This window comes from Asterias amurensis, chromosome 3 (assembly GCF_032118995.1).
Source record: "Asterias amurensis chromosome 3, ASM3211899v1".
Classification (NCBI taxonomy): domain Eukaryota; kingdom Metazoa; phylum Echinodermata; class Asteroidea; order Forcipulatida; family Asteriidae; genus Asterias; species Asterias amurensis.
Window position 1 is genome coordinate 9078340 of NC_092650.1, and position 27996 is coordinate 9106335.

The 27996-nt window shown below is 39.9% G+C and overlaps 1 protein-coding gene across 1 annotated transcript in view; it reads right to left on the reverse strand.

The window, feature by feature from the left end:
• Positions 1-27996, reverse strand: part of LOC139935176 (prefoldin subunit 4-like) — a 38001-nt gene that overhangs the window by 2312 nt on the left and 7693 nt on the right. Inside the window, exons 2-3 of the mRNA XM_071929647.1 lie at positions 14192-14302; positions 9140-9207 (exon numbers count right to left, since the gene is read on the reverse strand). Coding sequence (XP_071785748.1) covers positions 9140-9207; positions 14192-14302 — 179 coding nt within the window. The remainder of the gene's footprint in view (positions 1-9139; positions 9208-14191; positions 14303-27996) is intronic.

Here is a 27996-nt window from a genome sequence, read left to right on the forward strand (position 1 = left end):
ATTAACAAACCTAAGAAATTAAAAAACAGCAATACAATTATAAAAACACACTAAAAAGTCTGGAAATGAACAATCCCTAAAACCTGGACCAGCCAGTAGCAGTTCTAAGCAAACACATTACAATAATGAGTAAATTAAAACTTAAACTAACCAGTAATCAAAACCTGGAAGGCAGTACAATCATTTAAGAAACAAGTGGGTCTTCAAACGGGTTTTGAAGGAAGCAATGGATGTGGACGAGGTAATTTCAGTCGGCAGGCAGTTCCAAAGTGAAGTGGCAGAATGGTGTATTGAACGGCCTCCCCATGAACGATGGACACGTGGAACAACGAGCGAAACAAATTGAGATGATCTGAGATTACGTGATGGTACAAATCTGGGTCAGGCTTCTTGTAGATATGCAGGTGCTGATCCGTTGATTGTGTGGAATGCAAGCAGGAGAATCTTATAGACGATACGATTTCGAACAGGTAGCCAATGGAGGGACCTCAACAATGGGGTAATATGATCCGAGTGCTTTGTCAGTGTAACAAGTCGGGCAGCAGAGTTGTGAATTCGCTGAAGCCGATTGAGCTGATGTTGGGGCAAGTTATACATAAGTGAGTTGCAGAAATCAAGCCTAGAGGATATTAAGGCATGTACCATCTGTTCAGTAGCTGTACGTGTGAGGTATCCACGGATAAATCCAATATTGGGTAATTGGAATCTAACCGACTTACACAAACTGGATATTATGATCATTAAAGGTCATTTGACTGTCAAAGATGACACCCCAGATTGTGACATGATGGGGAGGGACTAATGTAGCTAGCACCAATGCGCACAAAAGATATGTTTAACTTGTTGAGATTGTTCTTGGTGCCGAGTAACATGAAGGTTGATTTAGACTCATTCAGCTTTAGGTAGTTAGAGCTCATCCATTATCTTATGTGATCAATGCATGCCTCAAGCTTTGCCATGGCTGCTGATGCACTGGATTGCAGTGGACAAAAAGATGTAAATAGTTGAAAATCATCTGCATAGCAATGGTATTGAATGCCATACTTCTGGATTATCTGACCGAGAGGGCTGGTATATATGGAGAAAAGGAAAGGTCCACCAATTGATCCCTGAGGAACACCACAGGCAAGAGGAACTGATGTAGATTTTGAGCCCTTGATGCAAATTGACTGATGGCGGTTAGTGAGGTAGGACTTGAACCACTGCAGAGCTGTGCCACTAACCCCAAGTGAAGATAATCGGCTGATAACAATAGTGTGATTAATCGTATCAAAGGCTGACGACAGGTCCAAAAATACAGCTGCTGTGACTCTGCCAGAGTCCATTTGTTGAAGAATATGGTCTGACAGGTGAGCAAGAAGAGTTTCAACACTGTGGTGTGGGCGGTAGGCAGACTGTCGTTCACTAAGAAGGTACATATCCGACATTGGATATAAAAAAAGATTCATAAAACATTATCATCAAATTAAATAACAGAAGTATCCTACACAACGTTTATCAACTTTGTATTCATGATAACTATCAAAGATACTTCTGCTATCAACACATAACCCCAACAAATATTTAATATCTTGTTAATATTCCTTTTCCAACAATCCAACCGGATAGGAAAACATTATACCAAAAAACCCCATCCCATTTGGGACCACCAACCACTTGGGTTTCGCATGAGGTTTCACCATGGGATCCCAGTATCCCGCTCTTTAAATCCCGCCAAAATGCAAAACCCCCCAACACAATGGACTACTACCGTACCTATTGTTCCATTCAAGACCCGTGAACACACCCTCCATGCAACCCCACCAACTCAAGCTTACTCCTGGCTAGTGCATATTGTCACCTCTCGCACGTCCGCACCGGAGACACATAAAACAAGTCTCCCAAGACATTTTCTCGCACGAACCCATAGAAAAGCCAATCGCTTTTCTCGCCACTGCTCAACCCTGTCCCAACAGAGACAACATAATCTGTTATCAGATTTGGCTAATCAAAGCGAACAATTCATAACGAACCTTTCCAGTGTTGAACTTTCGATAGATCAGAAAATCGCACTAGGTAAAGGTTTGAACTTCGTTCCCACCCCGGCCAAACCCACACGCCGTTCTCTTTTGATAGATATAAACACTTTCAATCGAAGAATGAGAATAAAATACCTTGTGCACAATAAGACTTCCCGAACACAACCCTTCAAAACACCATCCACCTGGTCTCCCAAATCAACCTTCAATATCAAACTTGAAGATTATTTGGAAGCAACAAAATTCGAACTTGCTCATATTCGTTTGAAACAACAAACAATATGACCAAGAAACACAAATCAGCTCTCCTACAGTTGAAAAACAACAACCAAATCGTGATCAAACCATACGACAAAGGCAGAGGAATTTGCATTATGAACACTCCTGACTATCTAGCCGTAGGCTTCCGTCATCTTAGTTCTCAGCATTATCAACAGCTAGAACAAGATATTACACAAGACACGAGTCAATTAGTTCATAATGCCCTTACGAAAATGGCCAACCAAAACATCATCAACCGCAAAACATATGAGTACCTCGACCCCCTCAAACAGAAAGTGGTGTGCCCAACAATGTACTTTCTACCGAAAATACACAAAACTCAACCACCAGGAGAACATTTCATTGGTAGACCCATTATCAGCGGATGCACAAGCCCCACAGCAAAGATTTCTGAATTCGTGGACTATTTTCTCCTTCCGATAGTTACCTCGCAACCTACATATGTCCGTAACACAACAGACATATTGCGTAAACTTGAAGAAACCTCATTTCCACAAGATGTACTCATTACTAGCATTGATGTTGTCTCAATGTACACAAATGTCCGCCAAACAGAGGCAATTAATTGTGTATGCAGTGCGCTCGAACGAACAAACCATCAATATGCCATTAACAGACCACATTCCTCATACATCCGTACTCTTCTGGAACTCATCATTGGGAGAAATTGTTTCCAATTCGGAAATAAATATTTCCTACAGAAAGTCGGTTGTGCCATGGGTTCTACAGCCAGCCCCGAAATATGTGACATAACCCTCCATGATCTCGAAAATCGAATCCTCCAACAAGCTGACAATATACTCACTTGGTGGCGCTATAGAGATGACATTCTCATAATCTATGGCAGTAACATTGAAGATTTCAAAAACCTGGTAAATACCATGAATCAAATGCACCCCACCCTCAAATTCACTTTTGAGGCCTCAAACTGTTCAGTGAACTATCTTGACTTAACTATATTCAAAGGTAACAGATTCCGTGAAACAGGTATACTAGACACCAAGGTCTATACCAAACCCACAGAAACATATCAATACCTTCATAAATCCTCATCCCACCCACCACATGTTTTTAACACATTCATATACGGGGAAACCCTCCGCTTTGCAAGAAACACCAACAACATTGAGGATTTTCAAGAGAACGTCAAGACTTTCACAAACAAATTAACAGCAAGAGGTTACACACATGATGAAATAAACACACAGATACAAAAAGTATCACATCATGAACGTGCTAACATGATTCACAAACCACTGGAAGTACACCAGCAAAACAATAAATCACCTCTCGTCTTCACGACCACATACAACCCGGCACTTTTCCACAAGGATATATCACGGGCAATCATTAAACATTGGCCTCTAATTCAAAGCGATGAAATACTCACGGAAATTTTTCCGAACACACCCTTCATTGCCTTCAAAAAAGACAAAAACATACGGGAAAAGATCATCAGAGCCAAACTGCCACCGGACACAACTGAGTCTGGAAGCAACAGTGACGATCCCTCCCCCGAATTACACGAAACACTTGAGGATTTGATTGCTCTACTTTGAGTACATGCCTTGGTTATCTATTCAAAAATACAAACATACCCACGGCTATGTCATAAACCCCACCATAATGGTTGCTCCCTACATCTTTCTCAAGATGTAAACAAGAGATTACCCGATTCATTGAATCAAACTTACATGCAACTGACGAGGAAGCTTACATGACTTCCGAAACTAGTTATTGCTACCCAAGGATCTGCAAAAATATCCTAAATCTCGAAAACATTTTCGTTCACATACAGACCAAATTGGTCTTAAAGGGTCACATCTCTTGGTTAAACTATTTCCCATAAACACCATGTTTATAATAACAACGGTGGAAATAGTACAGCAGTTACAATAATTGAAATCGTATTAATACAATACATATTTCAATTCACCACAAGTCAACAGACACAACGTCACTGGATAGGAGAGCACCAACATTTATTATCCCCTATGATGCAAGTCTGTTGAAAACCAAATGTTCCAGTTTTTTGGAGAGGTACGTGAGGTTGGAAATAGGACGGTAATTATGCATGATACCAGGGTCCAAGTTGGGCTTCTTCAACAATGGTCGAACTAGCACCATCTTAAGGGTGGACGACACGACCCCAGAGGCCATGCTGTGATTGACGATGCTGGTAATGGCAGGAGCAATCTCATCGACACACTGCTTAAGTATTGTCGTTGGGATTGGATCAAGTTCACATGATTTAGAGGGTGTCTTTAAGATGAGTTGCTTTACTTCCTCAATGGAGGCAGATCTAAAAGATGACAGCTCTGATGAAGCTTCTGGAAATGTCAGTGGTGTATTAGTGGAAGCTGAAGGTAGGCTGGCATGGATTGTGGACAGCTTAGACATGTAAAAGTGGCAGAATTGGTTGGCAAGATTTTCTGGGCAGACATGAGTTGGCAAAGGTGAAGATGTATTCCTGAGGAGCAGTTTGTCAACAAATCTGAAGAGAAGTTTCTGGTCACCAGAGCACTCGCGGACCACACTGGGATAATAATGACGCTTGGCTTTCTGTATCAAGGCTAAAGTATGATGACGCTGGGTACAGTAGATTTGACGATGTATTTCAAGTGTCGAAGACCTCCATTTGCGTTCACATTGTCTACGCTTGCGTATGGCCTCCGAAATCTCAGCATTGTACCAGCTGGTGTAAGGACGAATCTTGAAAGTACATGTTTTAGATGGTGCATGCTTGTCTAAGATGTCAAGCAAAGTAGCATTGTATATATCAGTTCCGGATGTAGGTGACTCAGAACAGTTCTTAATGAGCCGACAGTCTCTAATATCATTAGAGAAGGCATTGAGATTGAGTGAACAGAGATTTCTTGAGGTGTAAGTTTTAGTAGGTACAGCTGGTTTCTGCATACGTAGATTAAATAAGACTGCAGAGTGGTCAGATATTCCTCCATCGACACAGATGTCCCAGAGTCTGTGATCACTGGAGTGTGTAATGAGGAGGTCTAAGGTGTGGCCTCCCTGATGGGTAGCAACATGAACATGATTGCAGTCCATGTGCAGATAACAAATTAGTAAACTGTGATGGTTTTACAGCTGATGGGTTATCCATATGAATGTTAAAGTCACCCGTTATGATTAGAGATGAATGGTCAAACAGGTAGCTGTCTACAAAAGATGCAAACTCAGCTAGGAAAGTACAGAAAGAAGCTGTAGACCCAGGTGGTCTATAGATTATGACTAGATGAATCATGGTCTTGTTGATAACCAACTCTACCTGAAGAGCCTCAAAGGAGCTGAACGTCTTATTTCTGTTGCGAATTTTAACACTGATGGTGCTTCGGAACAATATGCCAACTCCTCCCCCACGCTTATTGATTCTTGGTACATAATTAAATGAGTAACCATCGGGAGTAAGATCAGCAATCACAGCAGGATCATTTTGAGTAAGCCATGTCTCAGAAAGTCCAATCACATCCAAGCTATTCTCAATGACGAACTCTTCAAAAGCAACAGTCTTGTTTTTAATGGATCGAGCGTTAAGCATGCCGAACGTGGTCATTTGCACATGTTCTTCTGAGTAAATTTTAATCAAATTATCATGATTACCTTCCACAAGACGAAGTTGTTACAGGATGGCCGGTTCCCAATCACGACAGGAATATAAGGACGTATACCGTTGTTGAACTGACTTGAAGTTCAGCATGAAAGTTGTTTCCGGGTTGGTCAAGTGAAGTCATACATGTAACATCTAATGCCCTCAATGTGTAGAACAAATATCACAAAATCATCATGAGTTAGTGTTTGCAGACTAACGACAAAATACAACACACCAACGTATGACTTTTCAAAACACCAGTTGAGATGATGATGGATGTCGCACAGAAAATGTGATAAAAACGGGTTTAAAAACACAAACATCAGAGAGAAAACTAAAAGCAGACTGCCATCTTGAACAGCGCCCTCCGCTATTGTAAAAGTCTTGATGTCAAATAAAGAACCACTGTTTTTGTAGCGATTATAGCATCATCTTGTTTGCAGACGCTCGGTGGGTGAATGTCCTTGATGCACGCATTGAGTTTCGTGAGTGCGGTGTCGCGAATCTGACATAGACTTGCATCTGTGGCCGCCTCATCCTCAAGTTGTAGTGGGGGCGTACTCCTGGAGTCACACACCCTCGCATGTTCTCTTAATATAGTCTCTTCCAATGTAGAGGCAATCCATTGCCAGCTTTGTCGTGAATTCAGTAGCCATATTACCTTGAAGATGTTATCAAAGTACTTGTGTGTATTGCAGGACGATGGCAAAGATTGAAATGGTACTTTGTGGAGTTGAGTCGCTTTCAGCAGCCATTACAGGGGAGGCCTTGCCGGGCTGCCTCCCTGTTCATCCCCTTGCACATCTCAGAGTGTCCTATTCTGAACAATTCCTGATTCCAATCTTCTTTTTGCAAGCTTGAGTGCAGATCCGACCTTGACACAACTAATGATAATGCTCGATTTCCCACCAAACACAAGAAGCACATGAAGATATCTTGCAAGCATCTTGGTAGTTGAACTACATGTACATCTTTTCTGGGTGAAACGTGACGTCATCTTAAAGCTGTCACGTGATGCCATTTTAAAGTTTTCTATTTTAAATGTTTAAAAAATTTGTATCAAATCAGCCCCAAGAGTTTGGGTTAGAATAAATGAGGTCTTCATTTTAACTTTGTGTGCTTGACCTCACATGACCTCTACTTCTGGTCGAAACCGGAAGTGCCCTCTAATCCCAAAGTGGAAAATGCTATGAAGTTGCTTTCAACGATATTAGTGTCTGGCAAGGGTGGGAAGTTAAAAAAAAAATAAATAATCATGTCACAAAACGCAACAGCGCCTTCTAGCGACAGGTTATCCCTTAAAGGCAGTGGACACTATTGGTAATTACACAAAATAGTTATTGACATGAAACCTTTCTTGGTGACAAGTAATGGGGAGAGGTTGATGGTATAAAACATTGTGAGAAACGGCTCCCTCTGAAGTGCCATAGTTTACGAGAAAGAAGTAATTTTCCACAAATTTGATTTCGAGACCTCAGATTTAGAACTTGAGGTCTCGAAATCAACCATCACAACTTCGTGTGACAAGGGTTATTTTTCTTTCATTATTATCTCGCATTTTTGATGACCGATTGAGCTCAAATTTTCACAAGTTTGTTATTTTATGCATATGTTATAATACACCAACAATGAAGGTTAGTCTTTGACATTTACCAATAGTGTCCACTGCCTTTAAAAATTGACTTTTTGAAGATGTGTGTGGTGAAGTTTTAAGTAATCACTTTAAAATTTATGCAAATGTTGATTGTCAGGCAGGTATCATATGTGGGAATTTTCAGATCAATAAAGTCATGGGGGTATCACCTGACGTGGCATTAAATATGCAATTTTTGAACTCGTACAACTCCCAGTAATGTTGCGATCGTGTTGAAACTTAGTAGGTTGTTAGATATTGTCAAGTTCCTGTGAACTGTGAAATTTTGTATGATTTTTTCATTTTTGCACCTTTAAGTCATAGATTGATATCTGAACAATGTACAATCTAAATCATTTTTTTTAATGGGCTGGATTGGTCATAATTGATTTGAATACAAACAGAAATGATAAATCCTGTCACTATTTGCTGATCCTTTCATCAACATTTACATGGCCGATGATGTTTACTCTTCTGGACCCCTCCCCCACAACCCCGACCAATTCCAAACCTAAATAGATTGGAAAGGAAGCACACACACCCACACACACATTCTCAAATATGCATCCCTGTGGATGCATCCCTGTGGAAATATCTTTTGATTTCCCCATTGTCCCTGTACCCTGTTTTTCCCAAAGACCTTATAAATAAATTAAAAACATTGTAGAGGGACCCCTGTCTTGAATTTTCATGTGGAGTCATTTAAATTTCCCTTTTTTAGTTTTGTCCTTGGTCTCCAGAAGGTACCGAATATAAGAGCACATCAACAAGTTCAACATTAGAATTCTAATCAATGATATGGAAATGTGTACATGGTAGCAATAGCCCCCCCCCCCCCCTCACATAGGAACAAAGATAGCCTTGCTCAAGGCAGTCACATTATTCGCTCCGAAAAGACGCCGCTGTTCACCCAGCCGTATACACTGTGCGTGGTGTGTGTAATCACACCGCACGACCAACGCATATACACACTGTCACATCGTACGACTACTGTGCACACAAGTCATCCGCACTCGTACCACTAACCGCATGCGGAGGCCGTCAGGACGAAAGCCTTGTCGGGTCTGTAACTTTTGGGTTTAATGTGTTTCATGAAAAAAATTCATCTATTGGAAAAAAATGGGGAGGGGGGGGGCTCTCGGATATGCTGGTTTGCAGCTCATGAATATGTATATCTTTCGTCAGACCTATCAGACAACACAGGATGTGAAGCAAATGAATTATTCATTTTGACGTCCAATCACGCACTTCCCTTATCACAACCTTTGGACCCTATCATGCTCGCTGAGCGTCCGTGATGGTACTGTGTGATGTAAACATGTCTCGTCTTTCGCAGGCATTATGGTAATGAGTTGACCGTTGGAACTCTTCACTTTATAGTAATGAGGTCAGTAGCTTCAACACAGACCCTACAAGGCTGCCGGCCTAATGGCCGACGCATGCAGATAGTGTATGGGGGCATCGTGTCGTGCGATGTGCTTACACACATCACACACTGAACGCACAGTGAATACGGGTGGGTTTTTATACAGCGGCGGAGTGTTTTCGGAGTGAATAATTCGACTACCTTGAGCAAGGCTAGAACAAAGGCTGAAAGGATATGGTATCGAAGCATCGTCATCTCCAAGCTCAAGCTCATCAAGTGCATCTTGCATATTCTGAACATCTTTCTGTTGGCAAAATATAAACAAGTCAAGTATTTAGACTTACAAAAGTTTTACAGTCTGAGGTATATCTTGTGTAAACTGTTAAAAACTGCTTGGAAAGAGGCACTCTCAATTAGATATAGGAGCTTACTGTAAAATTTAAAGGACAAAAATAGTAATTAATTTATTGAGAAAGAGCTTTTTTAGTACTGAGTTGGTTTAATTAATCCAAAATGAAGCATTTGAATTGTTTGAACCTAGATTAAAGGGTTTGGATACTAGATCCATTAACTGGGCTCTGTTCTAATTGAAAACAAAATTTACATTTAAATGCAATAAATATTTTTGTTTCTAAAGGGTCTGGATATTTTTTGTTGGACACCAAACATTATGTCTGCAGGCTAAATTAAACTTACACCGTTTGAAGATAATGATAGTAGAAAGCAAAATATACCTTCAAATATTAGTTGCTGAGGTGTTATAGTTTGTGAGAAATGAGTAAAACAATGTTACACAAATATGTTTTACATGCTGAAATAATTTTCGTCTCATGAGACAAAAATTGTTTTGCAACTTGTATAATAATATCAAAGGCTTATGCAGCACACGTCAAAACCAAGTACGCAAGGCACTGAGTGTGATGAATTCAGAAACCCAAGTATGTAGCACCTTATAAGGGTTAACAAGGTGCTTCGGCGCACCTCTTCTTTTTTTGATAATTCACTAAGTTCTTTGACATGAATTCCACAACACCTGGGACCAACGGCTTTACGTCCCATCCAAAAGACGAAGCAATGGTTAAATGTCTTGCTTAATGATTATGGAAACAAGTGTCACGGTTGGGGATTCAAACCCACATTCTGCTGATCAGAAACACCAGAGTTTGAATTTAATGCTCTTAACCACTCAGCCACAACACTTGCTTATCTCTTGAAAACTACAGCACCTCAGCAAGTAATATTTTTAGGGAAACTTTAAACCATCATTATCTTAACTGTGTGAGTTTACTGTCAATCTGTGGACCTTGTGTTTTGTGTCCTACAAAAAGTACCCAAATCCTTATTGTTGCTACAACTTGTGTGCAATATAAAATTTCCTTCACTGTCAAATAAGACGCCTGGTACATGTTTGCTTCAGACAAAAGGTTCTCCCAATTATACTGTAGAGGTTCCAATAATTGTCTCTTGCAAAGCATCCCACCAGTTCACAGTTACATGTATCTTTCCATGGTCTAACATGAATTCACAATTCTCTCTTCTCGCCTAATGTACATTATGTTCAATGAACTTAGGCCAAAAAAAAAAAAAAAATACCAGTTGATCGTCCGGATATTTCAAAAAAGAGTAGGATGAGGTCCTTACTATTTACTATATCTACCATTTTTTTTTAAAGATGGCCGCTAGGTACTTCAAATCAAACAGGTCACCAATTCATCAGTTTGAGACGACGCTCTCCTGACCTCCTTGTTAAGTACCCCAGCGGAAGCTTCAGGAGGAAAGTCTACCAAGTACCAAGTAACTTTTTTATACCTATTAGTAGTTGCATGAGGACCTGTGTTAATACTAATACTAACAGGGTCGGATAACACTTCAACAGATTTGCTGGTAGGCATTCACTAATATTGTTTAATGAAACAGATGGTTACAAGTGTTCAAGAGCATCAAGTTAGAATTTTTTATAAGCTGTTCCGACTGTCCGTCGGAACAGCTATTGTAATCGTCGAGATTTTTTTTATTTTTAGCTGTTCCGACTGTCCGTCGGAACAGCTATTGTAATCGTCGAGATTTTTTTTATTTTATTATTATTAGCTGTTCCGAACTTTAGTCGGAACAGCTATTGTAATCGTCGAGATTTTTTTTAATTTTTATTATTACTATTCTTTCTTTCCTCAAAATCGTATTGACTTAACACTTGACTTTTCAAATTATTAAAATGTCAAATTAAAATTATCAGAATGAGACAAATCATATACCATACTAAAGATTATGGCCTAACTTAAATTTGAGATTTATTTAGATTAAAATTCTTAATTAATTATTCACGTGACAGCCGTGTGAATATTTAATTAGGCAATATTGTTAAAGTCATATCTCAAGAATTAAATATCCGATCCCATTTTTTTTTTCGGTTATGGACTTGTCTTGAAGTGTTGATAAGACTTCCAGCCTAACAATTTCAGTCACGTCATCATGACGTCATACGTTTGCGCGTTTTGTTTTCTGTGTACAAAACATATGGAGCTAAAAGTGGAAACGTTTTACAAGTCAAAAACACAATAATTGACAATAACTTCAAAATAATGTATCTGTTTGTTTTGAAAATTTCATATTCTGTGTTGAAATATTTACTGATTCTAATAAGAGATGTTTCAGTTTATTTAAATCAGTCAAATTACGTCAATAATTAATGATTAATTAAAAATCTTGGCATTATGGGTACAACGTGATATGCATTGATTATTGCATTCATACATCTTGCCTATGGTTAGTGCAATACACAATTGGGTTTTTGTAGAAGTCATTGGATTGGGGTAAGTTACATACCATCTTGTACCTTATGAAATTTATTAGTACGAAAAACACAATTTTAAGATTGTGACCTCATCACGTGTTAATTTCTGCTAATTAGAAACTTTAACGAGTTTTTCTTTGCAGCACTATATCTCAAGAAGTGTACGGCCGATTTCGAAGTTTTTTTCAGTATTAGACTCCTTAAAATTGCCTCGGGTAACTGTGACCCCGATTTGACCTCTACTTCCGGGTCAACTGGAAGTGGGACCATATCTTAGGAGTTACATAACCGATTTAAATATTTTGTTTAGTTATATACTCCTTAGGCATTAAATTTTGTTGGGGAAAATCCGTGACCCCATTTTGACCTTTTCTTCTGGGTCAACCGGAAGTGGGACCATTTCTCAAGAACTACACAACCGATTTTCAAACTTTTTTCAGTTATGGACTCCTATGGCATTTGACAATTGCATCGGGTAGGTGTGACCCTATGTTGACCTTTATTTCCGGGTCAACCGGAAGTGGAACCTTAATTCAAGAACTACACAACAGATTTTCAATTTTTTCTCAGTTATGAACTCTTTGTGCATTGGAAATCAAGCATGGCTTTCCGTGACCCAGTATTGACCTTTACTTCCGGGTTAACCGGAAGTGGGATCCTATCTCAAGAACTACATAATCGATTTTTGAACTTGGGTTAAATTTATTCAACATAATGACCATGGCGCCATGTTGACCTTTTTTGTGTGTTAAAGCTTCTTTTGATTTAGTATCAGATACAATACCAGGTAATCACATGTCAAAGAGTTGTAATGTGTGTGTTTTATTGTAGCAAAGAAAACTATTATTAAAAAAATTCAGGAACAGCTGTGTGATTGTTTACAATCACTATCTCTTAGTTATTGTTATTATTCTTTCTTTCCTCAAAATCGTATTGACTCAACACTTGACTTTTCAAATTGTCATATGTCAAAAAGTGACAAATCATATAACATATGAAAGTTTATGGACTAACTTAATTTTTAATTTAATTAGATTAAAAGTCTTAATTAATTATTCAAGTTACAGCCGTGTGAACATTTAATTAGGCAATATTGTTAAAGTCATATCTCAAGAATTAAATATCAGATCCCATTTTTTTTTTTTCGGTTATGGACTTGTCTTGAAGTGTAGATAAGACTTCCAGGTTAACAATTTCAGTCACGTCATCATGACGTCATACGTTTGCGCGTTTTGTTTTCTGTGTACAAAACATATGGAGCTAAAAGTGGAATCGTTTTACAGGTCAAAAACACAATAATTGACAGTAACTTCAAAATAATCTATCTGTTCGTTTTGAAAATTTCATATTCTGTGTTGAAAAATTTATTGATTCTAATAAGAGATGTTTCAGTTTGTTAAAATCAGTCAAAGTACTTCAATAATTAATGATTAATTAAAAATCTTGACATCATGGGTACAACGTGATATGCATTGATCATTGCATTGATACATCTTCCCTGTGGTTAGTGCAATACACAATTGGAATTTTGTAAACGGCATTGGATTGGGGTAACTTGCATACCATCGTGTACCTTATGAAATTTATTAGTATGAAAAACATAATTTTAAGACTGTGACGTCATCACGTGTTAAGTTATGCTAATTAGAAGCTTTAATGAGTTTTTCTTTGCAGCACTATATCTCAAGAAGTGTACGGCCGATTTCGAAGTTTTTTTCAGTATTAGACTCCTTAGGCATAGGAGAATTGCCTCGGGTAACTGTGACCCCGATTTGAACTCAACTTCCGGGTCAACCGGAATTGGGACCATATCTTAGGAGTTACATAACCGATTTAGTTATTTTCTTTAGTTATATATTCCTTAGGCATTAAATTTTGTTGGGGAAAATCCGTGACCCCATTTTGACCTCTTCTTCCGGGTCAACCGGAAGTGGGACCATTTCTCAAGAACTACACAACCGATTTTCAAACTTTTTTCAGTTATGGACTCCTTTGGCATTGGACAATTGCATCGGGTAGGTGTGACCCTATGTTGACCTTTATTTCCGGGTCAACCGGAAGTGGAACCTTAATTCAAGAACTACACAACAGATTTTCAATTTTTTCTCAGTTATGAACTCTTTGTGCATTGGAAATCAAGCATGGCTTTCCGTGACCCAGTATTGACCTTTACTTCCGGGTTAACCGGAAGTGGGATCCTACTGTATCTCAAGAACTACATAATCGATTTTTGAACTTGGGTTAAATTTATTCAACATAATGACCATGGCGCCATGTTGACCTTTTTTGGTGTGTTAAAGCTTCTTTTGAAATTTTTTTAAATAGGAAACATCGCATTGTTTTGTACATGGCTAATGGGTGCGTGACGCAGACGCATTTGTGCATCTGCTTAGTGCACAACTCTACAGTGTTTGCCAACCAACAGGGTCTGTACCCATGCGAGAAAGCATATTTCATAATAAGGGTCCATTGTGGAACCCGGTTAAATAAAGCGCACCTGTTTGCTCTGGATCTCCACTTGCAGTTCACCTAACTTGTTTGTTTTTCTTGCAAATATGTTTATCTTCTGTTGGTCCTCTAATGTGACTTGAACAGAATCATCAGATGACTGAAATAAAAAGGAACAATAAGATTTGAATTTCTAAAATTGTCTAACTTATTATATTGTATAACACGTTTCCCTCACTTTCTTCAAATGAATAAATAGTCAACTGTTGACCAAACAGCATGACCATTTTACCCATTTTATATTTGTAATTGTGACATAATTAGAGCTAGTGATGATATCCTTTTGATGCATTCTCTCTTTTAAAGTCAAACCTGGTACGTTACCGTGCAATATAGGACACATACATGTAGTCAAGGCACCCATATAATTCAAGGGATTTCTGTGAACTTACCAACCAGTGCATCAATTTGGAACACACCAAAACTATCTTGAGTACAATTTCAACCTGATGTTGCATCTTAAAGAAACACATTGCCTTGGACCGGGCGTGTTGAAGCGTTTGAAGCCTTTTGTTATGAAATGCAAATGGTTAGATGGATAATTATTCACACCAACATGCCTCGAAATTGCACGGTTTTCTTTTCATGTCACGAAGAAACTCCGCCGGCCATTTTGTGGAGTCTAAATTTTGAACACATAAAATGGCCGACTGTGTTAGTTTGCGACATAAAAGGAACACCGTGTAATTTCGAGTGATACTTGTGTGGATTATTATATTCTACTTTTTAAATATCTTTCTAACCATATGTATTTCATAACAGACAGTTTCAAACGCTTTTCAAAGACACACCTAGACCGATCCACGGCAACGTGTTCCTTTAATATCGAAAAGCCTCCAGGGTCTTTTCAAGTTTCTTTTTTTTTCTTTTTTCTTCTTCTTCATTTTAGAGCATTTTTTTGTGGCTTGGTGTCGTGAAAATCATATCAAATTGAGGGGGTAACCAATTGAGGTACCGGGTATCCATTTGAATCTACATACAATGGATACAATTCTGGGGCGCTAACAGTAAGGAATTTTGAAAAAGGAGTACAGGAGAAACTGCTGGGTCTAATCATAGAGCAAGGGTTTTTGACAATGAAACACGTGGCATAGATTAGCAGTAGAGTACAAACAATTCTTCCTTTTTTGTAAACTATCTGTCACTGTGGCCATAAGCCTTTTTGAGGTATGGCGGACGTGATACGCGCGCGCCGCACGCAGCGACTGATGCCACGCTCACCATGTTGGTGGTCATTAGGTTTAAGTGTAAACGTCGCATCACCTAAAATGCGTACTTCACTGACTAACATACGTTCTATTTCTATGGTCCATACGCACAAGTTTACCACAACTTTACAGTGTTGTAGCATTCTGTCCACCATACCTCAAAAAGGCTTATAGAGCAAGATGTAATTGCGAAAGTTATGGAGTGTTATGACTATCACAACTAAAATCGACCAAGTAACTTCACAGATCGAGATACTAAATATTTCTCATTAAACAACTAATATTAACAAGTAAGATGGACTTAATAAACAAATTATGCTTCTGAAATATTTTGCCACTACACATTTGCTTGATAATAATAACAATAATAGTTACAATGTTTATAATCTAAATACGGAAGTTTATAGAGCGCTAAATACGGAAGTTTCTAAGCGCTATAACCAAATTGACAAAACACATGGGTTTTAAGTTGAGATTTAAAAGTGTCCAATGAAGGAGCTTGAATGTGGGTGGGTAGCTTGTTTCAAAGTGTTGGCGCTATGACTGAAAAGGCCTGATTGCCAAAGCGTTTAATGGTGTGGGGTTCCAGGGAAAGCTGGAAATGACAAGAACTTGACAATATCTAACAACCTACACTGCTAAAAATGGTTATCTTGAAACAAGAAAAACATCTTATTTTGAGAAAATCTTCTTGTGTCACTCCCTAGAAAATATTTTCTAGGGAGTGACACAAGAATAATTTTCTTGTTTCAAGAATACCATTTTTAGCAGTGTACTAAGTTTCAAGATGATCCCAACATTATTGGAAGTTCAAAAAGTGTATCTTAATTGCCACGTCAAAAGGCGTCGGTTAGCTGATGAAAGTGAAAAAGAAAGAAGGGCTATGAGGTCTTGAGATATACAGGGGCCAAATTATGAACAACTTTATACACAATAAGAAGATCAGAGACGATTAGGCCAATGGAGAGAGCGAATGATGGGTGTTACAATGTATGGGTTCTGATTTTTTTGTACGGGTAACTAATCTGGCAGGGGAATTTTGTATTCTTTGTAGAGGAGCGTGATCAGTGTTTAGAAGACCCGCCAGTAACCCATTGCAGTAGTCCTGGATTGGAAGGAACAAAAGCATGCACTCCTTCTTTTTCTTCAGACTTCTTCTTCTTCTTCTCAGCGTCCCTCGTCCGCTACCAAAAGCACCTTTCCCAAACTCGTATGAACTTGAAACTTCGCACATTCATGTACGAAGACGACGATGACGACAACGACGACGACGACGACGACGACGACGACGACGACGACGACGACGACGACGACAACGACAACAACAACATCACTTACAACAACAACAACAATGGTGCTGATTGGGCTGCTGCCACCCTTTTTCTGAGCTCTCCAGATTTTTGAGCTTTTCATATATGTTTTTGAGCTTACATGTTCCTCAAACTTTATGCAACATCATCATTATCTGTAGTGACATCACTGATCTTGTTTTCTTCGGATTTGGGCTTCTCACAAAAGTGATTTTGAATGATGATTTTTCTACCTTGGTTCTGTACTTGACTGATTCCGTATATCAGTACCTATGGTCCATTGCCTTGAAGATACAGCCACCCATTCACATGCTAATGACAGAATCAGTGACTCAAACCACACTTTATCTGATGATAAATGGGGCTGTTCAGCACCACTGGTATGATCAACTACAATGCAACCACCTCCTACTGCAAGTATATCATACAGTAGAACCATAGAGGAAGGAAGAGAAGGAGCTCGAACGAAGGGACTTCAAAAGTCGAACCTGCGGTACCGCGGTCGTTTAACAACACCTCGTAATCACCCACATACCTTATACAGACAATGGGCGACCTGGCGTATGTGAGTTTGCGCGTGCGCACTTGGTTCTTCACTCAACCATGGTGTCGTATGTCGTATGGATATAATACAGAAAAAACAACTTTTTTGAGACCTGATAAAAATTGTGTACCCTTGTGCCCACCAAATCGAAAAACACAATTAAATATACCAACCACCCTCAGTTGCTAATACCCAAATTTTAAACCACCACTAGTGACCGGAAAGTCACAAAAAATGTAAAAATATGCCATGATGTTTCCGTGAAACACCACAAATGGTAAATGAAAACGTGTACAATGTATATTCACAATTCTTGTCTCCAATGATTCAACTTTACAAGCAGGCAAGAGTGCAGAATGGCGATACCACTGCACAAAGAGATTTAATCCCGCTCATTAATCGGCCGTCCAGCTGGAGGTCCCCCATCTTTTTCCACTGGTCAGACAGGGGTATTGTCAGGGCATTCTTTTGTTACTCTGCGGTTTTGCGGGTCGTTCGAGCTCTTTCTCTTCCTTCCTCCATGGTAGAACTGAGTTACTAGCCCTAAGCCACAACATGCCTAGGCAATAAATATAATGAGTGAAACTTACACCACCCTTAAAGACTTTGGTATCTTCCGATATGGAAGCAGACGTGCTGGATCCCATATTCGATGCAAACCTTCCAAACTATGGAACCATGGCACTACTATTGAGCCCTCACCAGGTAACTCTCATGGACCACTGCCAGTCCATATTAAATCAAGAATGGACAGAAAAACATGTGTAACCATCAAATTGGTGCCAACTTGACTAACCTGAGACCTATCCCCAGAGATACAGTAAGCTGAATGTATATTATGGAATGCCAACAGTGTGAGAAATAAGACCAACATTCTATTTGACTACATCTTAGAACATGATGTGGACAAATGTGCATCACCGAATCTTGGTTGCGGTGCAACGATTCTGTTGTCATCAGTGAATGCACGCCCCCAGGATATGCCTGCTCAAATGTTCCACGTGAAAGTGAGTCTTACGGCGGAGGGATTGCTGTTGATTTTTAAGAGCTCTCTTTAAAACTTGTCACTACAAAAGTTGATTTCACTTAAATATGGTGTACCGACCCCCCCCCCCATCAGACTTCTGATAACCTATTACAATTTGATAACTTTCTAGATGAAGTTACACTTTTCTCTGGTAAGCTCTTGATCTTGGGGGATTTCAACTTAAAGGAACCATTGCCTTGGATTGTTCGAGTTGGTATATGAAAAGCGTTCTGTAACCGTTGGTTGTAAAATGTACATATATGTATATGGTTAGAAAGTTATTGTAAAAGTAGAATACAATGATCTAGACAAATATGCCTCGAAATTGCGTGGTTTTCTCCTATCGACTAACACGGTCGGCCATTTATGGGAGTCAAAATTTTGACCCCCCATAAATGACCAACCGTGATAGTTCGCGACGTAAAAGGAAAACCATGCAATTTCGAGTGATACTTGTGTGGATCATTATATTCTACTTTTAAAACATCTCTCTAACCATATGCATTTCATAACAAACGGTTTCAAACGCTTTTAATAGACCAACTCGTCCGATCCAAGGCAACGTGTTCCTTTAAATCTTGATAACCCATTCAAGCCAGAGGTCGCACACTTCCTCACATCAATTGCTGATGCTGGTCTATCACAACACGTAACCTACTCACAACTTCGATCATATATTGGACCTGATATTTTCTCGGCCTAATGACCCCCTTGTGATTGCTTGCACTGTTTTTGACATTTTGTATTAGGATCACCATGTCATCAATGTGTGATTAATCAAGCGAAACCACATCACTCAAAGATTACCACCAATTCAAGAAACTACAGGGATTTTGATGATGATGCTTTTATAGGAGTGACATGAAAGTGTGTGCGCCTTCGCAGGCAGACCCGTCTTTTGGTTCCGACAAAGTATAAGTTTTTGTCTGGCTGTGGATCACAACAAGATATGAAAGTCTATCAACAGCTTCAGGTTGGGTCATGGAACAAACTGAACTACTTCTATCTTCATGAAATTGCCAGGTAATTGCTACGTTTCAAAGAACAAATTTCTCAATCTTGATTTGAACTTGAGTATGCCACCATGATATATCTACAGTGCATTGGCATACTATTGTTGTTGATTGCCTCCCTGGCAATGCATGCTACATCACCATGGCTACCCAAGCGTGAACCTTACAATATGTTACAATACAACAGCATTGAATTGAAGAGACTAAGACCCGACATGTCACTACAGCAACGAGGTTACCATGTCATGTTTACCAACAGATCGTCAATCTGGGTATTCAAAAGTTAATCGAGTTCATAGGGGTTGTAGAGGTCGCCAAAAGGGAAAGAAAATGAGTAAATACCAGGAAAAGAACTGTCCAGTCACACAGACTCTGTCATATAATTCTACTATGATGACAAATCTCACCTTGATCAATTGCCAATCAGCCTGCAATAAAGCCGATGTGATCAAATACCGAGAACCTCATTATTGTAGGTGACTTCAATATCCACTGGGATGATAGTAAATCAAATGATGTGAACCTGTTTGCTGATTTACTTACGAGGTATAATCTTTCTCAGCTTGGAAAAATAAGAGACATATCCTGCTGGGCATATCATTGCTTTGGTCATCGTCCCAAGATCCGATTCTCTAATAACATCTGTTGAGAACGTCTGATTGGGTGTCAGACCATTGTGCAGTCCACTGTAAACTAAACCTACAAAAGCCAACACTTGAAAGAATCACGATTTCATTTTGTAAGATCACAACAATTGACCCTAGTGATTTCCGGCTGGATATTATGGCCTCTCCACTTGTTACCAGCCCTGCAACCTCCTCGACATCAATGGTTGACCAATACAACAGTACTCTGCAACAATTGCTGGATGAGCACGCTCCTCGGAGAACATGTCACATATCCGACAGACCAGCTGTCCCATGGTACAGTGAAGACATCGCCGTAGCAAAGCGGAAACGTCGATCACTTGAGCGCCAGTGGCGTAGCTTGGGTCTCCACGTACACAGAGAGATGTTCAAAGCACAACGCAATCTAGTCAAGTTCATGTTTCGCCGGGCCAAATTTTAACTTCTAATGTGAGTCCATTCAGAACTGCAGAGATGACCAAAAGGCACTATTCCATGTCATCAATCAACTCATGCATAAGAAGAACTCACCGCTTTTGCCCCCACATTCATCTGACCAACTCCTTGCATGTGAGTTCTCTAACTACTTCATTGACAGAATCGAGAAAATCACAGAGTCCCTCAGTGATGACCAGCAACCCACTGCTACTGGTTCTTCATCCCCTGACACTGGCCGTTTGAGTTCTTGTGAGTACCTCTTAGAAGACCTGTCTCCAGTTTCTATCGGAGAGGTTACTACACTCATACAACAATCGGCATCCAAGTCAAGCTCCCTCGACCCCATCCCTACTTCACTGGTGAAAGAGAATCTTGAGATCCTTGCAGGACCCATCACACAAATCATCAATGCGTCACTTTCAAATGGCGAGTTTCCAGACACCTTTAAACATGCCTTAGTTACCCCACTCATCAAGAAGGATTCCCTGGACTGCACAGACTTTAAGAACTACCAGGCCTGTGTCGAATAAATCATTCATGTCTAAAGTCGTCGAGAAGGTGGTTGCAAACCGGCTTAACACAGATCTTCTCAGCCATAATCTACTTGAAACCATGCAATCTGCATACCGAAAGCACCACAGTGTAGAAACAGTACTCCTCAAAGTTCACAATGATATCTTGCAAGCAGTTGACAACAAGAAAGTAGTGCTCCTCGTTCTTCTAGATCTGTCAGCTGCTTTCGATACGATTGACCATGCCATACTTCTGCACACACTCCATCACGACTTCGGTGTTAGAGGAGTTGCCCTGAGATGGTTCCAATCATATCTGCATAATCGACGTCAAGCTGTCATCATTAATGGGTCCTAATCTGAAACTATGGATCTCAATTTTGGCGTTCCACAAGGATCAGTTCTTGGCTAGACGTACCCAGCGAAAGGGTGAAAGAACCTGGCGCAAAAGTGGACATGCTGAAGACCGTCAAAAATGTCTTGACCAAATTCATCAACTGTCAAAAGTTATTCGCCAGGAGAACCCTAACCACCTTTCATCCACTGACACTAAAACTGTGTTTAACCGCTCTGTTGTCTCCCTACCTCCGAGTGACTCAATGGAGTCACCTAGTAATCGTTTTTGCAACTACTTCAAGGAGAAGATTACTAAAATCAGGCAATCCGTCAGATCTTCTCTAAGTGACTCAAATGTCCAACAGGCCGAACCACAACACCTGACTGTACAGTGTTGCCCTATTGTCTAGCCCTCAGAGCTTTACGGACTTCTCTCTCCTGAGCCCAGATGAGGTTGCTAAGCTTGTCATGAAGTCTCCCAGTAAATCATGTGGTCTCGACCCATTGCCCACATGGCTCCTGAAAAAGAACTTGGGCATTATGCTGCCTGTTCTGTCATCAACTGTGAACACATCCCTGTCTGCTAGATCATTTCCTTCTTCCCTGAAAGAAGCCATAGTCACACCCATTCTGAAGAAACACAATTTGGATTGTAACAACTTCAGACCTGCTTCTAATATAGCGTTTTTGTCTAAGATCATTGAAAAAGCAGCTCTGTGCAGTGTTAGGCTAATAACCATGTAGTGATAATCTCCACAGCAAGGAGACGGCTCTACTGGGAGTCAAGAGCGATATCATGTCTGCTCTTGACAATCGGCGGGCTGTCTTCCTGGTGTTGCTGGACCTGTCTAATATCTTTGGCACTTAGTGGTAGTGTATGTAAATGGTTAGAGTCATACCTTTGTAATGGCTCCAATAGAGTGAAAATTGCTGGTGCTTTGTCTGATCCACATACTATAAACTTTGGTTTAATTGTCCCCAATCCTTTTCTTTGTACACACATCCTTTTGCAAATATAATCAAGTGCTTAAAAATGTTATGTTTCACTTTTATGCAGATGACACGCAATTGTACATTTCGTTTGACCCTCATAATCAATGTGAAGTTAATGATGCTCTGTCTTCCCTTTACAACTGTATTCTGAGCATAAAGAAGTGGATGGCAAATAACATGCTTCAGTTAAATGAAACTAAAACAGAGTTCTTCATTGCTGCGAGTCCCTGTTTCATGGAATTACTATCTTCTGCAACACTTAAGGTTGGCTCTGAAGTAATGCTTCTGGCTTTAACAACAAAGAACCTCGGTGTTGTCTTCGACCAATCAATGCGCATGTCAAACCAGGTTTCTTCTATATCCAGTGCTGTCAATGTTCACCTTCGCAACTTGTCTCGGATAAGATCTTTCCTCACTCAATCTGCCTGCCGGGACGCAGTAAGAGCAATTGTCACATCAAGGATCAACTACGCCAACTCTCTGCTTGCGGGTCTCTCCTCCAAAGACACTAAACGGCTTCAACGTCTACAAAACCGGGCTGCAAAGCTCATTTTCCAGGCCAAGAAATATGACCACGTCACTCCACTTATCCGTGAACTTCATTGGCTCTGTGTTTCAAAACGCATCCAGTTCAAACCTCTCACAATTGTTTTTAAATTTATCAACTACACAGATGCTCCGCTATATCTCAAAGAACTCATTAATCCGTACATGTATGTTCCCACTAGAAAAGGACTGCGATCTGCCCAAGATAACAGAGTTTTGATCATCCCCCATTCTCGCACTTCATCTGGTGACTGGGGTTTCTCTGCTGCAGGGCCTACTACGTGGAACCGATTACCGTACAATATACGCCATTCATCTTCATTAGCAGCCTTCAGAAAAGCTCTCAAAACCTAGTTATACATTGTATGACTCTTAATCTTGATGTATGTTTATCTTGTTTTTGCTATTTTTGTGTAAAGCACTGATGATAATTTTTTTGTAAGAGTGCTTTATAAATGCCTTTGTAGTATAGTATCGTATAGTATAGTTAGACATTCATTATTAGAGGAAACCGTTTCAGTTATGTCATGATGACATCATCAATTCTTGAGTTATGAAAATTCAAAGTTTGTTATTTCAAAAAATCACAACTTTAGATGTACATAAGGGAATCTTACAATCAATACATCATCGGAGTTGTCATTGACAACTCTGTAAACGTCTCACAGACATGACCTTGTCTTCCGGTTCAAAAGAGAGGTTGAAAATTGCATTCTAAAGAATATCCCTCATAGGTATGTGCATGAACATTTTACACGTACATGTAGGCCTACACCTCGTGTACTGTATTAGCGGTGCAGCAAAAACAGCAATCCAGGTTACAGAAGAACTGAACCTTAAAAATGTTAAAAGGACACACTTAAAGTACCAAAAAGTCAGCACAAAATCACACAGAGCACATCCCAAGTCAAGATGAGAGTTGATGGTAAAAACCACTGAAGATAAAAAGCGGATAAATCAAATAAAAAGACGCCGACATATAAACTGATGTGGCAGCAGCTTGAACAGCGCCCTTGTTGTCGCCACTATTGATTGCTCAATTGAGTCGTGACTACCATTATTATTTAACTACTCGGTTAATCGTGTCGCCCTGACTTATTAACAAATAGTAGCGACTACCTCAACGACTATGGTGAACCAATTATGTCGCTCACGACTCCTCATGACAGCAAAATTTACTTATGAAACACAATCAGATACCAGTGTCACAATCCTTCAGTCCTCTCAGCATGACTTCACCTTTTGCGCCAGCCGCCAGCAGCAAACATTGTGCCACAATGCATCTTGGGAATTAAAAATTAGTCGCGACTAGCACTAGTGTCAAAGTGGCAACTATTTGATTTGAGCTGAACACGAATCAGCAGCAAGCAGCGCTGAGTCAAACTGTAGCTGCTATATTACAAAAGTGTGCGCGCTCAGGAAACTGCGCACTGCCTGACACAAAAAGACTTGACAGGAAATGCGGCTATTTCAGCAAATTAGATCAGCGCTCATTAGCCCACCTTGTTGAGCTGTTAATGGCTGTCTTTTAACATCGGTTTGTAATGACAACAGTGATGAAACACCGTCAACAAGGTGGGCTAGACTAGACTATGTAGGAGAGAGTCAAGCGTATTTTTTGGTTGGCACTGTTGATTGATTGATGTGGCTAGACACACCTTGATCTTGATCTTGATCTTGATCAGCTCCTTACTAGGAACAACACTCAATGTGGTCTGGGGTGCGTTCCACTCGCGCAAACATTGCCAACAGTTTTGCACATTCGCCAACAATTTTAAGTGGAAGGAGTTGTTTGCCACCACTGTTGGCGAATGTTGGCAACTTTACGCGAACATATTTCCGAGGTGTTGGCGAGTGGTTTTTTTAAATGCCGAACAAGCATACAGTATTATTTCTTTGTAACGAACATAATAACACTGTATTTTCGGTGGATGATAATGCAGATTTGAAATAACAAAGTTAATTAGTTGATGTAATGATGTCAAAAAGAGGACGATTACAGCAAAAATGAAGTTAAAAAAACTACGTAAGATGCGCGCCATCTTTATTTCAGGCACGGCCATATTGACATTGCCTAATGCGCACCAATCTTTTTAAAGACAAACTAATCCCAGGTCAGGAGGGAGACACTCCTAGTCGATTTATGCGTACCTATGAGTGTATGCCGAAACTTAGTAGGGCCAGTGATGCTGGTTGTTAAATTGGGGAGTTAATTCCAGTCTTTAGCAGTATTGGGAAAGTATGATTTATGAAAGGCGTTGGTTCTAGAGGATTGAATTATAAGGGTGAGTGGGTTGTGATTTCTAGTAATGACAGCTGTGGGGTCTCTCAAGTTGAAGTTTAGATGTTCTTCCAAGTTCCACATCAATTTTGGAAGATTTTGTGCATTGTGAATAAGTCTTTGGTTAAGGCGTCTGTGTTGAAGTAAGGGAAGCTCAATTTCATTTAACATAGCTGTTACGTGTAGTTGTTGGTAATGAAACGTGTAGCTCGTCTCTGATTGTCCTCAATTTTATTGATATTCCTATTGGATTGGTGCAAGCATTCAACGTGGGGCAACAATACTCTAGGCTTTAATCTTAATCTTTATGGGGAACACTGCCAAGGTTGCAATGGGCAAATCCAAGCATGCAGCTTGCCTTGGATGTGATTTTGTCGATGTGTGTATTCCATTTCATGTCAGTAAAAAGTGTGATAGATCGTGTATCGTAAGATGTCCCATTTTCAAGGTGTCCCTAAAATCGTGGAAAATCTTTTACCTCTCTGTGTGCGATGTAAACAGTCCCAAGATAAAGTGAATGTGGTTTGACTTGCCAGGCAAAGAAAAAATATCTGATAAGTATGGACACGCGTCTGCGAATCACGAAGAGTGTGTTCCCAGACGCGCGTCTTTCCAGGACGAACATGTGCAGATAATTCTCCATGTTTGTCCTGGCAATCGGCATTTGTAGTGTAGTGGTAAAGGGAGTAGTTGGGGGATGAATTAGGGTAAGAATTTATCATTTTTAACAATATTTGAGATTGCGAAGTGGATGTTCTATCACCCCCAGGGCCAATCAGAGTTCAAAGGACACATATAGCCTAATTTTGGCGAGAGAAAAAAAAAAAAAAGAGATTGCGTTGACAAAATTTAAACTTTATGAAAGAACCAGGGAAAAAAAGCAGACTTGTTATTGTCGTTAACATTGTTATTTTTAGTGAAAACTTTCACCTATCAATGCTGATTTGAAAAACGTATAGCGTTAAAGTCATTGGACACTTTCGGTAAACAGTGTTGTCCAAGGCTCACACTTCGTGTACTACAACTTATATATAAAATAACAAACCTGTGAAAATTTAGGCTCAATCGGTCATCGGAGTCGGGAGAAAATAACAGGAAAACCCACCCTTGTTTCCCCACGTTTCGCCGTGTCATGACATGTGTTTAAAATAAATCCGTAATTCTCGCCATCGAGAATTGATGTTGTTTTAATGTTTTAATTTGAAAAGGAAAGCATTTCATGGAATAATATTTCAAGATAAGCCTTTCACCATTACCTTCTGTAAACCCTGTAAATTATTTGTAAATCTGTGAACTTTTAATTTTTTGTCTGTACTGAAAGTGTATAATGGCTTTAAGGAGGCCCAAAAATTTAGACCCCTTTTAAGGCTCACAGGGGAGCCTTATAGTTTCTAGAAGTAGTGCGACCCGATCATGATCAGTCAGTGCGCAACTTCGAGATAATAAAGCTGACGTGCAGAGTTTCTTTGCAAAATCGTGATCAGAATAGGCGCTCTCGAACCCTTTGAGAATTCACGAGAAAATCCAAGTGTTCATTAGCGTGTCAGTAAAACGCTCCACTTGGTGGGAAATATTTGAACGACAACACTTAAAATGTAGGAGGATTATCTTGAGATGTTTTTCTAAATGAAGGGTTGTCAAATTTGTTTAACCGTATGAACATTTTAAAGAAAAACCTGAGCAAAGTGTGTTATGAATATAACTCCTTTTTGATAAACCCTTCACGTTTGCCGTGACCCTGACTGTTTCCCATTAGGCCATGAGAATGAAAGTTTTAGATTTTAGATAAGTTGGGCATTTTTGAAATGACGTGAGGCTTTTTTTCATTTTTCATTATTCATTATTTTGCACACGAAGATGGGCAATCTTCAAATTGTCAGGGTTACATGACATACGCGTGTTCTATTCCAGCAGCGCTAACGCGCTAGGCGGGCACTTAGTTTTGTTTCTTTTGCGTATCGATGAACGGGCTACACTAAACAGCATACATCTTCCCCAAAATGAGTTTCCTTAAAAACGGAGACGGCACACGCCGTACGTTTGCCGTTACCCTGACTGTTTCCCGTAACATCATACAAAATAAGCAAGTGATTTGCATAAAGGAACATAGTTGCGATAACTGCTGCAGTGCGTGCGCGCCATTATGAGTGAACAGCGTGCAATGCAAACGGACAGCGCGCACACGCACTGCAACATTGTAACACGCCTTTTACAGAATGGTTTAGCCCAACAACAAATTAATGCTTTTGCAAAGCTATGAGACAGGTTCAAAATATGAACCTGGGAATTCGCTCCATGATCTGGTAAGTTTTTGTCAATTTTTCTTTGAAATACTTCCTAAATGGTGTTTTGAGTATTATGGCAGGCTGCATTAGACATTGCGGATTAAGTTCATACCCTCAGAATTTGTGTCATGATTTTTGAAAGTGGTAAAAATGGGGCAAATCTGGTGACTAGCTGTCGAAATTGTACATGTTGGACCAGATTAACCGTTTTCGCTCGAACCTATCTCGTAACCCTCCGGCCTGGCGGCCGTCGGGAGGAGGGTTACGTTATCGCAACTAAAAGGAACAAACAACCTTTCCACACATTTGTTCAAATCTACTGTGGGATTCGAAAACATGGTGTCAGGACACTTCGTACCTTTGCCACTTCGTACCCTGGACACTTTGTACCTTTTGAAGGTACGAAGTGTCTTTGGACACTTCGTACCTTGGACACTTCGTACCTTCCCTTGAGACACTTCGTACCTTCCCGTGAGACACTTCGTACCTTCTCACGAGACACTTCGTACCTTCAAACGAGACACTTCGTACCTTCAGGATTTCAGCATAGTTTCTGAATTTCTGCATCTAGAGCTGAAGGGTCACAATGCTAGTGTCGCCAATAGACTTATTGCACCGATTGAGGGCGCTGTGCATTAATTACTTAATAATAATATTACGTGTTTCCACATGTAG